Source organism: Mirounga leonina, unplaced genomic scaffold (genome assembly GCF_011800145.1).
Source record: "Mirounga leonina isolate KUSES-001 unplaced genomic scaffold, KU_Mleo_1.0 Mir_171, whole genome shotgun sequence".
In the NCBI taxonomy this organism is placed as follows: domain Eukaryota; kingdom Metazoa; phylum Chordata; class Mammalia; order Carnivora; family Phocidae; genus Mirounga; species Mirounga leonina.
This window is the reverse complement of record NW_023270436.1, coordinates 13404300-13420350: the sequence shown is the minus strand read 5'-3', so window position 1 is coordinate 13420350 and position 16051 is coordinate 13404300. Positions and strand designations below refer to the sequence as shown.

The 16051-nt window shown below is 54.5% G+C and overlaps 2 protein-coding genes across 2 annotated transcripts in view; one reads left to right on the top strand and one right to left on the bottom strand.

Annotated features, from left to right (window-relative positions):
• TESC (tescalcin) overlaps nucleotides 1–2778 on the top strand; it is a 47243-nt gene extending 44465 nt beyond the window's left edge. The window contains exons 7-8 of the mRNA XM_035017087.1: nucleotides 376–423; nucleotides 2518–2778. Coding sequence (XP_034872978.1) covers nucleotides 376–423; nucleotides 2518–2595 — 126 coding nt within the window. The 3' untranslated portion in view covers nucleotides 2596–2778. The remainder of the gene's footprint in view (nucleotides 1–375; nucleotides 424–2517) is intronic.
• Nucleotides 2779–7071: 4293 nt separating this feature from the next.
• Nucleotides 7072–16051, bottom strand: part of FBXW8 (F-box and WD repeat domain containing 8) — a 120357-nt gene continuing 111377 nt past the window's right edge. The window contains exons 9-11 of the mRNA XM_035017086.1: nucleotides 11647–11820; nucleotides 9904–10014; nucleotides 7072–9515 (exon numbers count right to left, since the gene is read on the bottom strand). Of these exons, the coding sequence (XP_034872977.1) occupies nucleotides 9383–9515; nucleotides 9904–10014; nucleotides 11647–11820 (418 nt within the window). The 3' untranslated portion in view covers nucleotides 7072–9382. The remainder of the gene's footprint in view (nucleotides 9516–9903; nucleotides 10015–11646; nucleotides 11821–16051) is intronic.

Here is a 16051-nt window from a genome sequence, read left to right as displayed (position 1 = left end):
ATCCCTGCCCCAGTGGTCAGTGAGCTCAGGGGGTCAGGGGGGGTACAGTGAGGCAGGACCGGGAAATGGCAGGAGGTGTCCGTTGGTGGCTGAGGGGAAAGGGAGTCTGTGCCCACCCACTTCCTTTACACCCTCATCCACCGGGTCCCCCCTGGGGGGCTCGGTGGGGCCCTGGTTAGCCCGCACCCTCCTTCTATCCTGCTGTCCCGCCAACGAAGGGGACGTTGCAGTTCAGGGTGATGGCCTCAAGCTGGACGCAGCAGTCGGGAGGGAGCCGCTCTTCTCGTGACTGAAGGGGCCCCACCATCTGTGTCCTGGGGAGGGACAGGGGTCTCCTGGCGGAAGCCGCTCACTCTGCTTGTGCTCTGTTCCCAGGAGCCTGACCAGGTGTATGAGGGGATCACCTTCGACGACTTCCTGAAGGTGGGTGTCTAGGAGGAGAGGTGGGGCTCGAGGGGTGTCCGCTGGTCAGGAAGAGACCCGCATCTCTGTGGACACGGGTCATGCCTGGGCGTCACCTTTAAAACACAGGTTTGACTGACTTTTATTGGAAGAGTAACGTTCACTTGTGGCCAGGGCACTTGAAGGAGTACAAAGGGACTCCAACAAAACCTGTCTCTCTCCCACGAGTCCCCGGTCGCCTTTGGGTCGCCTTTGTCATAAGCATCGCTGTTGATGGTAGGAACCAGGTTCTGGAGTGTTCTATGCCCCTCATGAATACCAGCTGTGTGGGGTTTTGTCGCTTGCTTTTCCTTGGCTATGGCTGCCCAGTCTCGCAGCCCCCACGGGTGGGCGCCAGGCCTCTGCTGTCCCGAACGTGCTCTGAGGTTAGGAACCGGGACCCCTCACTGCTCTGATGGGTACATGCCCAGCGGAGGGAGGCAAGCCCACTCTGCCCTCTGCCTGGCACTGCGTGCGTACCTTGAGAGTGGGTCGGCCAGGCTCGTTCTGGAATTAGAGGAAGGACAGGAAGTCAGGGGAACAGGACCCGGAGGCTCTGGTCCAGTGTGCCACACCAGCCTCTGACCGGCCTGAGGGAGCGGACTGGCCCGGGCCTGGAGCCAGGCCAGGACTCGGGTGGTCACAGCCCCACGGAGCCCAGGGGTGGCTCAGATGGGTGCTCCTCCCAGGCTGCACGGCTAACCTGGCCGGGCAGCAGTGAGCTCTGCAAGGGAGAGGGCAGGCAGCAGAAGCTTCTGGGCCGAGGTGGGCAGCCTCCTCTGTCCTCACACACCAGGCCTGGGCGGGCAAAGAAGCCCGAGAGAGCCCGCTTCTTCCCCAGAAGGCTTCCCCTATCCGCCGCCCCACGGCTCCGGTGCTCCCCAAGCCTGTCCCCATACCACGGGGGCCTTTCCTGACCCGCTGGCCCTTCCCCTCCCCTGAGCCTCACCAGTGCCCCTGTTGCCACCTGGCATTTAGCAGACAGCACCCTGGGTGCCCAGGTAGCTTCCCTGGGAATGAGGGTTGGAGCTGCTCCCCGGGAGCCGGCTCTGATCGCTCTGCACCCTCACCAGACCCCACAGCACCCAGAGCAGGTGCAGGAGACCACAAAGTAGCTGGGGGACGGTGGGCATGTGACAGGGGCAAGAATGGCACCCAGGCCTCCCTGCAGCGTGGGCGCCGATGGGGCTCTGACTGCAGCCTGCTCACAGCCCGGTGACTGTCCCTGGAAATGCTGCAGGTGACAGCCCGAGAGTTTGAACTTCTCACACAAGCAGGGAGACCGAGTTGTCTGTCTGATGGATGCATCCAGCCATCTCTCCATCTGTGGCCCTCTCGGGCCCCGAGTGGCCAAGGAGCTGGCAAGTGTAGTCCTGGGAGTGGGGAGGGGGGGCTTTATAGTGTGGCAGATAGGGTCGGGCGGCCTCGGGGTGTCCCCCGGGGCCCAGGCCGGGATGGACTATAACGGCAGAACCAGGACCAGGTAGGTATGAGGCAATGGGCATCTGTGGGCAGAAATTATCCTTCTCGGGCATAAGCTTGTGTGTGTAGAACAGGGTGACCTATCCCAGGGACGTTAGAAAGACCAAACTGCTGTGACCTTTTAACTAAGGAAGATGGCTTAACACAACTTGGCAGTTGCACAGTGCTTCGTAGCTTACAAAATGTTCCCGCGGATGATTCCGTTTGAGCCCCCAGCGTTGCGTGACTTACGTGGGCAGCGCAGGTGGTGGTCTCGGCATTGTACTGATGAAGAGGAGGTTTAGTGGGGTTAAGGAATCTGCATGAAAATCAGCCGGGGGTGGGTGGGATTGAAATGACGTGGAGCCCAGAGCTTGGATTCTGTTCTTAATAATAACTTGCTGTGACAATATCAGAAAGACTCCCAATGTCAGAGCCAAATTAACCCGCAGAAAGGCAGAGGGAAGTTTCTCTTTCTCGCTCAGCTCACGGTCTTGAAGTCAGCCCTCTGGTTTTCACCTGCCCTGGTGGGGGGAGGGCGGGCGGGGGGACCCGGGCGAGGCCCCGGGCCGGGCGGGGTGGGGACACGCGCTCACACTGCGCTGTCTGTTGCAGATCTGGCAGGGGATAGACATCGAGACCAAGATGCACGTGCGCTTCCTTAACATGGAAACCATCGCCCTCTGCCACTGACCCGCCTGCCCCCCGAAGCCGTGCCCGCAGCCTCCCGCAGGGCCCGAGGCCGCAGGTGTCCTTTGGCCACCGCTCTTGTAAATAGTCCCCAGTCCTCCGCTGTCTCGTTTTCCCGAAGGTGTGGTACGTGGAACTTCGCTGTTTTTATCTCTAATAAAAAAAGAAAATGGTTGGTTTGTTAAAGAACGTGGCTCCTGTCTGTTCCCCACGGCCACTTGGTGGTCTGGCCACTTGGTGGCACGAGGCTGAAAAGGAGCAGGCAGCGGCTAGTTTCCAAAGGCTGGTTTGGCAGAGAGGAGGTTTTTTCCTGCTTTTTCTGGTTTAATTTGGGTGAAGTGTTGGCTCTCTTCGCCACACGAGTGCTGGGCAGTCAGGTGAGGCACGGCAGCTCCCCGCTCCATGGTGGCCGGGATGTGGGTGGCGGGGCTGCCGCGGTGGCGTGACCAAATGTCTGGGCCGGAGGAGAGGGCGCGGGGGACCCGCGGTGACGTGCCTGAGGAGGCCTGGCTGCCGACGCCCTCCCGGGCCCAGCGTGGGGCAGTCCCCTGTGGTGGTGGCAGCAGGGGAGGTGACTGTCCCAGGTCAGTGGTTCCCAAAGCTCCAGAGTCCCCTTCTGATTCAGGGGCGGGCTATGCTGGGGGCAGGGAAGTGAAGGTTGTCCATCCAGTTGGGGGCTGTGGCCGGTGGGTCAGCAGGGGCCGGCTTGGGCTCAGTGCTCGGAGTCGGCGCTCAGGGGGGCCGGCGTGGCTGTGGTCACTGTGGTCACTGTGGTCACTCGCTGCTGGTGGTGTTCCAGGCCTCCTCAGTTCCTTCCGTCCACACTCACCGGGAGGTTCCTTCCTAGCCTCCCGAGAAAGTTCTGGTAACTGACAACAGCTGTTACTGGTATTCTGCATTTCCATGGCTTTGTTACTAGGTGTGCGTCGGGGTTCAGAACATGGAGAGGTGCAGGAGGGCACCCCACACAGCTTGATCCTGGGCCCGCCAGGCCCTGGCTTGCCCTTCCCGGAGGCACTCAGGTCAGCCCATTTCTTCGACATCTTTCCGGGGCCGTTCATGCGGACACGACTGCAGTGCTGAGGATTTAAGTGAGAAGCTGGAACCAGGCAGTGAGGCGGGGTGAAGGGGAGCGTGACCGTGTTTGGGGCGGAAGTCCCGAGGCTGGTGCACCTTGGTGGTGGGGGTTTGGCAAACGCTCATTTAGGACCTTGGAGGTGAGAGCGGACCCTTGCTGGCGTCCTGTTGGTAGTCTGCGCGTAGCAGGACTGCCCCCCGGACCCCGGGGCCTGAGGGATGCTGGCCTCCACTCCTCCAGGTCAGGACAGACGGCTGTCCGGCAGCGCGGCCCCGTCTGTGCGGAAGTAGAGAGCCGTCTGAAGTCTCTCCCAGAGCTCTGCTGCTTAGACTAGCACTTCTCGAGTGTTTTGCCATTTCCAGAGCGGTAGGTGGGGGGCGAAGGCAGAGGCCTCGGCTTCCTCCCCTCCAGGTGCCCGCCATCAGGTGGGCCGAGGAGTGGGACACGGGGCCCCTGCCTGCCCCGGCTGCTCGGGGATCGTCCCGCTCACGCCATTGGTTTCGCGGCTGCCAGTGGGATGGCCTGGTGCGTGGAATCCGGCACTCTGTCAGCAGCCTCCCTGCTGGGGGAGCCCCCTGCAGCCTCGCGGAGGCGGCCTTCCCCCGCTTCCCCAGCCCCAGCACGGGGGACGGGGACCCCCTGTGCCTTTGAGCAGGACGGCTGGTGTGGCGTCCGTAGGCCTGGATCTTCTGGGACTCTCCCAGTTGGCTTTGATGTTGTGCTCCTCCACAAAGGCAATTCGTTAGTGTAAAGTGTTTTGTATAAATAATGAATCTTCCATCAGCCCCTGTGGCCTGAGTTTTAGTTTGGGAGACGTGGGCATACGTGCGTCCCCCGTGGGCAAACATCAGACGTTTTCATGTGCTCAGGCCACTGAGGGTCACGACTTGCCTAAACAGCTAGTTAGAATGAGAGCTACTCACCTCGAGCCCCGTCCGTGTGGCTCCAGAGAGCTCAGTTGTTCCCAGTCACCGAGGGTGTCCTCTGACTGGCAGGGTTAGGGTGGCCTGCGGGGTTGCCCGGGAGCCCTCCCAGCGGCTCCCAGGGTGCTAAGTGCGTGAGGTGGCCGTTTTGCTCATTCGGTCCTTTGGGGGATGGTCAGGGTTGCCTGTTAGTTGGTGCAAACCTGCTTGTAGAAAGGGCAGGTTAATTCCCCACAGTCTAGCCGGGCTGCCGGCCTTTGGTTCACAAAGAGCCGCCACTCCGGGCACGGGGGGCAGGTCTCGGGACGGCCATTTGGGCGGTGCGGTCTATGCAGAGGCAGGAGGCTCCGAAACCGTACCTGTTACCTGCTGGGCCAGCGAGGGTGCCCAGGAGGGGCCTTCGGGCTGCACAGCCACCCGCCCCCCCCGGGGTCCTCGACGGGGCACCTCATCTGAAGCAAGTGATGTGTGTTTTGGATTTGTTCTAGAACGGGCAGGTTGGTGAATCAACAGACCCCCTTGTTGAACAGCCCTCCCTCTATCAGGAATGACACCAGCGGCTAAGAGGAAATGGGAAATCAGTGCTAAGTCAAATATTTGAGGGAAGCGCGGTCACGCTTGGAGGGCCTCGGGCTGTGGGTGGGGACCGAGCTCGGGGAGGGTGCGTGCCAGCGGTCAGGTCGCACGCGGGCCCGGTCCCTGCCGCCGCGTCACGGAAACGTTACCGGAACTCAGCTTTTAGATGTTAAAAGAATCTGGCAATGGGACACAAATGCATCGGTCTGGTAGGTTCACCAGAGGGCTGTGTCACGGAAATTGAAGAGGAGAAGCTCGGAGGACACATCCTGCAGCCACGTTGGACAGGAATCATGGTAAGGGAAGAGTGTATGATCACCACAGCTCCCAATCCCGGCCAAGCACCCTCTGCTGGACTTGAACAGAACAACTCCATTCTTCTCTGGCCCAAGGGACTAGAAAGTTCTTTTAGTGCTCTGCTCATGGGAGGCCGGGCCCCTGTGTAGCTGCCCGTGCCCCCACCTGCCTGCCGAGCCTAAGCCGCTGAGAGAGTTAAACATACACGTCGCCTTGGCAAGGGTTTTGCAAACACCTGCTTTGCAAGCTGTCCTCCCACACGGTGACCTTGGGAAGGCCTTGGAGAGGGGAGCCAGAGGAGCCAGGTTGCTTTTTTTTTTTTTTTTTTTTTACCACAACTTCCCGGGGCATCAGCATTGCTTTCTCTCTGGGCTCTTCCAGAATCGGGAGGCAAGTGCCAGCTGGGGTTCAGTGGTGGGTGATCTTGGCCCCGCGGTGGCTGCTCATCCCTCTAACCCGACCAAGTCAGCAAGGGGACCAGGCTCCTCCGTGTTCAGCCCCAGGGCAGCCATCAGGGCGAGGGGGATGCTGAGCAGCAGCTCTTGCCCCCCCCCCCCCCAGAGGGCACGGGGCAGCGTCTATGCTGGCGGTGGGCAAGGGAAGAAAAGCTGGGCCCGGCTCAGCCCCCGGGGCTGCGGACAGCATTCCCTCCCTCCCGAGGGAAGGAAAGGCCCTTGGTGCCGAGCCGGTGTGGAAAGCCTGCTGCTGGGAGCCTGCGGTGGGCATCGGAGGCCAAAAGCCTGCCCTGCCTGGCGCCTGCCGGAGCCCGGCGAGAGGGAAGCCGCCACACCCGGCAGAGCGAGGCCGGCAGGGCCTGCCCAAGCAGCCAGGTAAGCATCTGGCCCGGCCGCAGGGGCGAGGCAGGGGGGCGGGCGGGCGGGCGTGGCTCACAGAAGCTTCTGGCCGCCGCTGCCCATGACGGCAGGCCACCAGCCGGTTCTAACAGGAGGGCTGTGTCCTCGGGGGGGAGCGGGGGGGGGCGGGGGAGGAAGCCATTTCTCCTCCATGGTGGGCAGGGTCCATCTGCAGTAAGCTGCTGTTTGTCACTTAACTGCGGGGGGGGAGGCGCCGTCTGCCTAAATGTGGGGCCTCTAATTCCGAAGTGGGGTGCTGGGGTAGAGGACTTCCTCTTTCCCTTTCAGAACAGACCGAAAGTCTCCTCTTGGGGGCATTGTCAGCCAAGGTGCGATTTCTCCCTCCTGGGGAAGGTGAGGCCATCCCCAGAGTAGCTTTTAAACACACGTTCCTGGTGCTCGCTTCGGCAGCACATATACTAAACCCACGCTCCTGGCTGGGCAACGGCCACACCAGGGCAGCTTGTGGCTTGGCTTACAAGGCACAGTCTAGGGGCAGAGAGGAAATTCTCTGGGCTGGGGTGGGGGGTGGGCGCGGCAGTCCCCTTCGGGAATCTGATGAAAGCCAACCGGACTTCTTCCCAGAAAGTGCTCCAGTGTAGTTTTGGGTCTCTTGGATCCCGGGCTAGGAGCCCCTGGAAGGGGTGGTTCTGGGTGGTTCAACTCCACTCTGGGCCAGAGCAGGTACCGTGGTAAGCGGGGGTCGGTCCCAGGACACCTGGCCGGGGAAACCAGTAATTGAACAAGCAACGGATTTTAAAAATTTATTAGAACCAACAGACAAAGTATAAGCAAAAGGCAGACAACATTTTAAGACCCACGAGCTCTGGCGCTGGGCCCTCTGGCTCCCCCAGTGACATAGGAGTTTCTTCTCTCTTTAGAGGAGACGGAGGGGAAGCGTCTGAGCAGCAGAAGAGCTACAGAAGAAAAGGACATGATACATCTGCTCACAACTCCGAACTTGCAAAGAAACTCCCTCAAACTAGCCAACGGGGATGAAGGTAAGGTGGGATGAGCGGAAGGGGTGGGCGTGGGCCAAAGGGTTTTAAGTCACTGGGTAAATGTTGATTTCTAGAGGAACTCTGGTCCTTTCCCCACCTTCCACGGTGTAAAGTTTGCAGTAGCAAACTCTGGGATTCAGTCTGGATCTGATAAACCCTCCTTCACAAAACCAGGCAATTTTCCTTAAGGAGAGAGGTTATAAACAGGGAGGAAAGAAACTCCCTATAATCGTGACATTTTACACTGGACTACTGTTGGCAGCGAATGACAATAGTTTAAAACTATTTTTAGTTTTGGTAGAATTTTCTGGGTTTTCAAGGACCTTTCATGGCTGCAAAGCTGGGAAGGGAGAACACATCTGTAAAATGGTGAAATCAAACTGGAAGAGCCTCTTAAAAATGTGTTTACTTAGTGGTCCAGTTGCACTAAGGCTATGAGATGAAAAACCTTACAGAGCGAGGTCACGAGGGGGTCAGAGCACCACATGACAACAGGAGTAAGCAAAATACTTCATCTGCTAACTGCAGACTAGCTTCATTTCGGAAGTAATTTGGTTGAAAGGAAGCAGAAGCCGTCGGAAAGCAAGGGATGATTCCCAGGTGCGGCTCTTTCTCTGGGTCCACTGAGTTGCACGGAGGTTTGTAATCATGGAATATCTGAAGCACTCTGAAAATACTTCCTTCTAATTTTGTACACTCGTGTACAGGAGAGCTTCGTTTTTCTCTCGGATTCATGTGGGTAGATCATCCCCACCCTGAAAATCCTGTGTGCATAATTACCTCCTTTTCGGTTTCTCACAGCCCCTTGTGCTTTTCTGTATCAAGAGGTGTATATTCTGGAGGCGCCTGGGTGGCTCAGTCGGTTGGGCGTCCTGCTCTTGATCTTGGGGTTGTGGGATTGAGCCCTGTGCTCAGCGGGGCGTCTGCTTAGGATTCTCCCACTCACCCCTCTACTCACTAAAAAAAACAGTATATTTTGGCTTTCCAAAAGCTGGTCCATTGTAAAATGGGGCGAGCATAGGGTTTTGGTGTTATGATTAACTTTGTTGGTTTTCTATTCCATCAATGGGTGTTTTTAACCCTTCTTTAATTCCTTCCTTGAGGGGTCACTATTTGAGGTGACAGCTAGCCATTTATCTATTTTCTATTCAAGCCTCACTTTGTCCACTCTGGCCTCACCCCTGGAGTTTTGATATTCAGTGTTTTCATGGCCCAGAGGGTTCACATTTTCCATTTTTGTTTTTCATCTAATTTTATTGCATCGGGTCACTGACTTGGGCCTGGATGTGTCTTTGTGGTCTTCAGACAGCCATTTTCTGTGCGTGGTGTGTGGATATTTAAAAAGGCACAAAACTCTATTGGATCATGCTTGTAAATTCTATTAAGTAGATCCTCTGAATCGGAGCAGGACTTTCATATTTTGAAGGGGTACTAGTGACAGTCATGCAGTGGTTTGCCCTCTTCATCTTTTGGAAGAGTTCCCCGGTGCTGCCCTGCTTTAGCCCAGTGGAGGATAAAGGTCTCTTCCCCAGCTCTTCCAGCCTAGGTGGAGGATAACTGTTTATGCAGCCGACAGGTAGAAAATAATCTGTGGTGTCCACAACATGTGATACAAAGTAAACAGTCCTTAATGCAGTAAGTGTATAAATATGTAATTATAAATTGTAAAAACTATGAGAAGACAGTACTACTAGCCTAGGTTTGCACTGGGGGCGGGGGGTGTTATGTGTGATCTGAGAGCAAAGGGCTTGAAGACTGGAAAGGTGGTGAGCAGGGCCCTGCAGGGGTAGTGTACAGACAGCGGGGGGAGACGCACCCCGTCGCCAGGGCAGCAGATGCAGGAGGAAGTGGCACAGTGTCCAGGGAGAGAAAACAACGCCACCATCCTGCCCACAGGCAGTTCAGGAACCTGTGGGGTCCAACAGGTGCGCCCTGGGCTTTCTTCCCCCAGCCCAACCCTTTAAAATCTGGGGCAGAGCTCCGCAGTAGTTTTAAACATCTGCTTGGGTTCTTCCCATCTGCCCCCCTGCTCCCCCACGAGGCGCTCCCCTAACCACGGTCCTAGGGAAAGGCGAGCGCAAGGTCGTAGCTGTAGGCCGGCGCCGTGTCGCCGGCCGCTCGGCAGACGGGAAGCGCGCTCTGGAAGGCCAGCCGGTCCACGGCAAACTCGTAGGCGTGGATCAGCCCGCGGTGCCTAGAGGAAGCACACGGACAGTGAGCGAGTCAGTACAGGACCCCCAGGACAGTGCTTCCTGTAACACGCGTGTCCCTCGGAATGCCCGGACTCGAGACCAGTCTGGCGGAGGGCATGGCGTGCTGGGAGGCCGGCGGCGGGGGGGAAAGGGTCAGCGCCAGGGAAGGCCAGGCCAGCAGCCGGGAGGACCCCGCTGTGGGGGGGGAGAGCAGAGTCACCCTGCAGCTTGAGGAGGACAGGGCTTGGCCACCAGCACTAGGAGTCGGGCCACGGCCAGGCCCCTGGGGAGGCCCTCACAACTGCTAGAACGGCCGTGCCTGCGAGAGGCTCCTCACAAAATCAAACTGAGAGGGGCTGCTCGGAACCCCCGCAGCCCCAGCCCACTGACCTCCTGTGAGCGGTGAAGTTGTCCAGGTCCGTGTTGCGCACCACCCTCTCGTAGGGCACGTTGGCCGTGATGAGGCTGTGGCTGGTGAAGGACAGGTGACGAACGGGGTGCCTGGAACACGACAGGAGAGCCGTGGGAAAAGGAGCCCCCTGAAACTGGGCTTTAGAACCCTCTGCCAAGCTTCTCATTGACAGAGGACAAGCCTGGGCGCTGTCTGGTTGGCGACCCAACAACATGGTGTTTCAGATGTCAAGGAAGTTAGCCACCTGCGGGAGAGAACAGCCCCATTTCGGGCGGGCTGGCCTTGGGTAAGTTCTCCAAGCCAGGCTCCCCAGCTCACAGTGTGGGGCTGAGCCCTAAAAGCCCCCTCCCTCCTAAGGTTGAGAGGGCTACCATGGAAGTATGGACCATCTGCAGGTGCTTTCATGCTGCGACATTGTGCAGCAATGGCTAGAAATCAATGTAGCAAAGGCTTCTGTTCATTCTAAAAACTTTTGTCCAGTGCCTCCTATGGTCACAGCACAAGCAAGGAGACACAGGATAGAAAAGATGTCTATTGCAAGCAGGAGCCTGCCGTCAGAGGATTCCTAACTAGCTAAGAATGGAAGATGCATCCCCACGAAACAGGGCCAATGTTTCTAGAGCACAAGAGACATTACAAGCCCCCAAGATGGGACACAGGATTCGGCACTGGGCCCCGGGTGGAAAAGGCCCATCAGCCAGGCCTTTCAGGAAGGATGGGTGCAGGCCAAGCAGGGGCAGGCTTCTTGGCTGGAACAGAACAGTACTCTTGAGAGTACTGAAAATTCAGGGGGATCTGAGGGTCCAGGGCACCAGCTAGAAGACTTCACTAGGGGCCCAGGGAATGGCGAGGACAAGGGGAGCTGGCTGAAGATGGCAGGAGGAACCAGGGAGTGTGGCAGCAGAGACTCCCACGTACTGCAGGGCTCGACCAGAGGCTCAAGAGAACCAGACCAGCTGCGTGCATAGGCAGGAGACTGAGGAGTGAGGCCCAGAGGTGTCCCGGCAGAAATGGGGGCCTTGCCCGGGACAAGCCACTAACCAGGGTTGAAGACTGGTTGTACATTTACAAATGAGTTAGGAAGATGAGTGCTGGGACAGGAAAATTCTGGGGAAGATCTTACTGACCCTGGCTTCCCCCGAATGATGCATTGGAGGGAGCATAGCTTTTCAGAGAAAGAAGAAGATCTGCTGGAAAGCAGGAGAGCTGCCCTAGAAGGGGAGGTGGACCAGCTGCTTAAGGCAGTTCTTTTGGGGATGCCACCATGGCTGAGTTTTAGCTGCCTTCTGGCACCACCTGCTGGCAAGTCCACGCATCACCACAGAAAGCAGGAAAAAAGATTGCCCGCTCTGTCCAGCCGGGCCTACTTGGCGAGCAGGTGTGTAGTGTAGCTCTCACCCAGGGCTCGAGTCTAATAAAAGCGGCTGCAGGGAGTGAGCACTAGCTCCCACTGCTAAGCAGCAGCCGATTCGTCTTTTAACCTTGCCTGCTTTTGCACCTGACCTGGACTGCCCTGCCTTCTCTTATGCGTTGGAGACTCCCACTGGGTCTTGCCGACCCGAGTTGTGCAGGAGTCCTGGCAGTGATCAGAGAGAGAGGAGCTGCCTCTCCCGGGACCGGGGTTCCTGGCCTGAGAAACGGAACCCCTGCCCCCGGCCCAGGGGCTACGCCAAGGACGGCCAAGGACGGTGCGGGGAGCTGGCTCAGAGGCGGCCTGTTACCTGGAGTGCACTTCCCACAGCTTCTGGCTCATCCGATAATCCCACACGGAGACCAGGCCTTCCTCGCCTCCGCTGACGATTTTCCAGTCGTCCATCTGCACTGCAGAGACTCCCAGTTGGTGGGCAGACAGCGACAGGGCGATTTTGTCAGTGCGGAGGTCGTGGATCCTCACCCTGAACACAGAGAAGGGAAATGGGATGCAAGTTAAAGCCCGAAATGACACATTCACCCCCAGGGGTGCTGGTCTATGCACAACGATCTTGTGAAAACAGAACATACAAAAACCCCTTTGGTTGCAAACATCTTAACTACCGGTAGGGACGTTGTATCCCCTTATACACGGTCACAAAGGCTAAGATGCACGAGGAACGAGCTCGCTTACAGTGCTTGCAACTCTCTAGTCAGAATGACTTAAAAGCCCCTGGAACAAGAGAGACTCAAGAGAAATATCATGCTCTTTCTCTGCTCGACAGGAAAGACACCTGCCCTGAGCACAAGTCCGCTCCGAGGGAAGGTGAGCGGGGACTGGGGTGCAACGGTGCAGGCTGTCCCGGGGGTAAGTGAGGTGTCCAGCACATAGTCGTGCCGGCCATCTAAGATTCTGTTAAGGGCAGGAGGTAAACCAGCCCCACGCGTCTGCAACCCAGATCCTTACTTGGGAAATCAACACTTTTCTGGTATTTAACTTGACTAAGTTCATCACCTTCTTGTTGAAATTTGAAAAGGGATGTGTCTGTCTATGGTTGACTATGTGGACAGTTGGCTGCCACTTACCTGAAGTCTGAAAGCAATTACTTTGTTATAATCTGAATTTAAGAACCTCTTTACTAAGAATATGCTGAATTTCTACATATGGACAAATTAGATAATGAGACAAATTTCTCATCCAGCAGAAACACCAACATAAATGTGGCAAAATTTCACTACAGGTTACAGCCTCTGCGCTGCAAGTCAGGAAGGAAAAGACCCTACCACCTAGCAGGGGAGCTGGACAAACCCAATGCTGACATGTTATGTGTGGTCCCGACAAGTGTTGAGGAGAGACGATCTGAAACACATTCTGTGTCCTAAACTCTCAGTTATGAGCATGCACACTCTAGATCTATTGTGTTCTGAGGAACATTAATTTGAACCAAAAATTCTATATCCAGTGTAGCTACCAAGTTTAAATGCATAATTAAGATTTTTTGTTTTTAACAGGAAAAGACCCCAAATCAGCTACCTGTGGATACTTTCTAAAAGAAAGGGATGTAGCAAAATCCTGGCAGAACATACAGGCCCTGGAGAGATGAATAGAACACTCAATGTAGCACCAGACCGACCGCTCAAGACCTAACATGCTTCCTGAGTCATGGATGCACACAGGACAAACCCACATATTAACAGTAAGTGCTCTGAATGGATCACAAAGTAAAACTCAACACAGGAAGGGTGGATTTCAGGACAAAAAGCTTTAGTAAATGTTTGGTAAAACTGCCCAGGGGGGGAAAAAAAAACTTAGATGGACCTAGTTTTTGTAGTTTTTTTTTTAAGTAATTCAGTTTCTTGAGTCATAATCTACCCAGGTTTAAGCTGATTTTAAGTCTCCAAATTGAAAACCTAGATGAAATAAACAACTTTCTAGAAAAATGAGAATTACCCAAACTGCCCCCCCCCCCCCCCACCGCCAAGGATAGAAAAGGCTACAAGGAGCAGACTGTCCCATAAACAAGCTAAATGGGCCCATCCTGGAGGGAAGAGCCCAGGGACTCTGCACACCGCTCCACAGCCCAGCAAGGAAGGAGCACAGCTTCCCACGTCTGTCTGTGAAGCCAGCATTCTGTCCTCCCCAAAACTGACCATGACAGCAGAGTATCAAAGACAACACTAGATCGGTATCAGTGCTCAGACCGAAATAAAATACAGAATTCATCGAGGATGTCTATTAATATAGTTCACCAAGTTACTACAACAAATCATGGATACTGAAACGTGAGGAGATATAGCACTTATTTCTAATGAAGGCTTTAAGAAACAGTGATCTTTTACTAATACTTCACATTGTTTTAAAAATTAGGTACAATTAGATACAAGAAAAAATGAGAAGTGGACAAGTTTATTAGAAATGACAGTCGAGGTGGCTCAGACTGCCTTCGGCTCAGGTCATGATCCCGGAGTCCTGGGATTGAGTCCTGCATCGGGCTCCCGGCTCGGCAGGGAGTCTGCTTCTCCCTCTGACTCTAACCCCTCTCATGCTGTTTCTCTCTCTCTCTCAAATAAATAAAATCTTAAAAAAAAATGACAGTCGAAGATAATTCAGTAATAATCAAATGAAGTATGTCAAAATCAATAGCTATCTTAGGTACAACCACTAGTTTTAAAAACTGTACTCAAAGATCTCACTTATAAAAGCAATTAAAGACAATACCCTATAATAACTTTCTCAACTTGGACCTCCACCAGCTAGATGGCTCAAAGAGTTAATTAGCTACAAGAATATTCAGAATGGGAAGGCCCTTCTAAACCAAAAAACCTCAAAGTCAAGAAGGAAGATATTGATAACTATATATAAAAGTGTTTTAAAAAAAAGTCAAGGCAAAAATGATAAACTGGAGGAAATGTCTACAACAGAGATAACTGGCTAATTTCTTGTTAAAAAAATTCATTCGAATTGAAAGTAAACATTTGCAACCCAATATTAAAATAAGAGAAAAGCTAAGAAAAAAAAGTTCACAGGAAAATACTAATGGCTTTTAAACATGTATTCACTGGTAATGAGAGGAATTATGAACTAAAATTACATTTGGATACCACCTGTTGCCTATCCATCTACCTGGCAAAGGTCAAGGATGGTAGTAAACTCGGTGAGACCCTTCATGCTGGGGAGGCTTGGACAGACAGGTACTTATGTATGCCTGATGTGAGCACGTCTCTTTTTTTAAGATTTTATTTATTTATTCATGAGAGGCAGAGGGAGAAGCAGGCTCCCAAGGAGCAGAGAGCCCGATGCGGGACTCGATCCCAGGACCCTGGGATCATGACCTGAGCCGAAGGCAGACGCTTAACCATCTGAGCCACCCAGGCGCCCCATGAGCACGTCTCTTTGATCTGGCAATATTCAGCAAACAATATACTTTACTTTTGATCTGGCAGTTTTGCTTCTGGGAATTTATCTAGGCTGTATCTAATATGTGTGTAAAAATACACACACGGACATATAAGGCCATTAGCTACCGCACTGTTTTTAGTAGCAAAAGATGGGGTTTCTGTTTCAGACAACTCACTGACCCTCCCACTGAAAATCACTTAGTACTGCTGGATAAAGAACACCCTTTAAAATGCACTGCTGGGTTCACAAAGCTAGTGACGGGCCCAGGGCCCAAGCTGGAAAGCAGCCTGGACAACCTGGGGTGGGGCAAGGCTTCTGGTAGGTGCCAACCTCAGGAACCAGGGCAAGATGCTAAGACTTGGGTCCACCCAAAACAGGGTGGGGAGTGAGAGTCAAGACACCTGCCTTAAAAAAAAAGAGACAGCCACATAAAACTTCCGGAAATGAAAATACCACTCCTGAAATTAAATTCAGAAGAATTTGTGGATTAGACAGTAAATTTGAAAGATAACCTAAAATGGAGCACAGATAAACAGATGAAAAATGTGACTGAGGGGTTAAGAGATGCAAATGATAGAAGGGGACAGCTCATCATGGGGCAATATCCGTATAGTTAATGGCTGGTATTTTTCTAGAATTCATGAGAGGCATGCATACTCACACTCCATGAGCACTAATCAAAACGAGAATTACATATTTCTAAGTGTCCTACTGAAGTGACAGAAGGAGGTCCTAAAAGCAACCTGAGGAATGAAGCCATCACCGATCGAGGACTGGAAAGGGAGGGGCCGGGACTCTTGCTGTGCCTGTCAGCGAAGGCAGTGAGGGGCCACCACACAGCGGGGCCCCTCTGTACGGGGCCAGGGCAGCCCGGGGCTGTGACAGGTGTGGGCGTGCAGACACCCCGTGGAGGAGGACCGGGCTGCTCAGGAAGAGAAGCCTGGCTCCTCTGTTGTGCTTTTGAATTTAATGTGTAGGTTACCTGTTTAAGTGAAGCTGGAAAATTTTAAGATTTTGGGGGCTCCTGGGTGGCTCAGGTGGTTAAGCGTCGGACTCGGTTTCAGCTCAGGGCTTGATCTCAGGGAGTCCCGCATTGGGCTCCAAGCTGCTGGGTGTGGAGCCTGCTTAAGAGTCTCTCTCTCCTGCCCCCCGCCCCCACTCTTTGAAAAAGAAAAGGAAAAATCTTAGGATTCTGGAACGACACACTCGAACTGGTAACAGCAATAGCAGAACGAAGGGCATAAAGGCGCCCCTTCCTTCTAAGCGGAGACACTGCCGGGTTGTTTCAGAAACAGGAACTCATTCGTGAGAGGGGA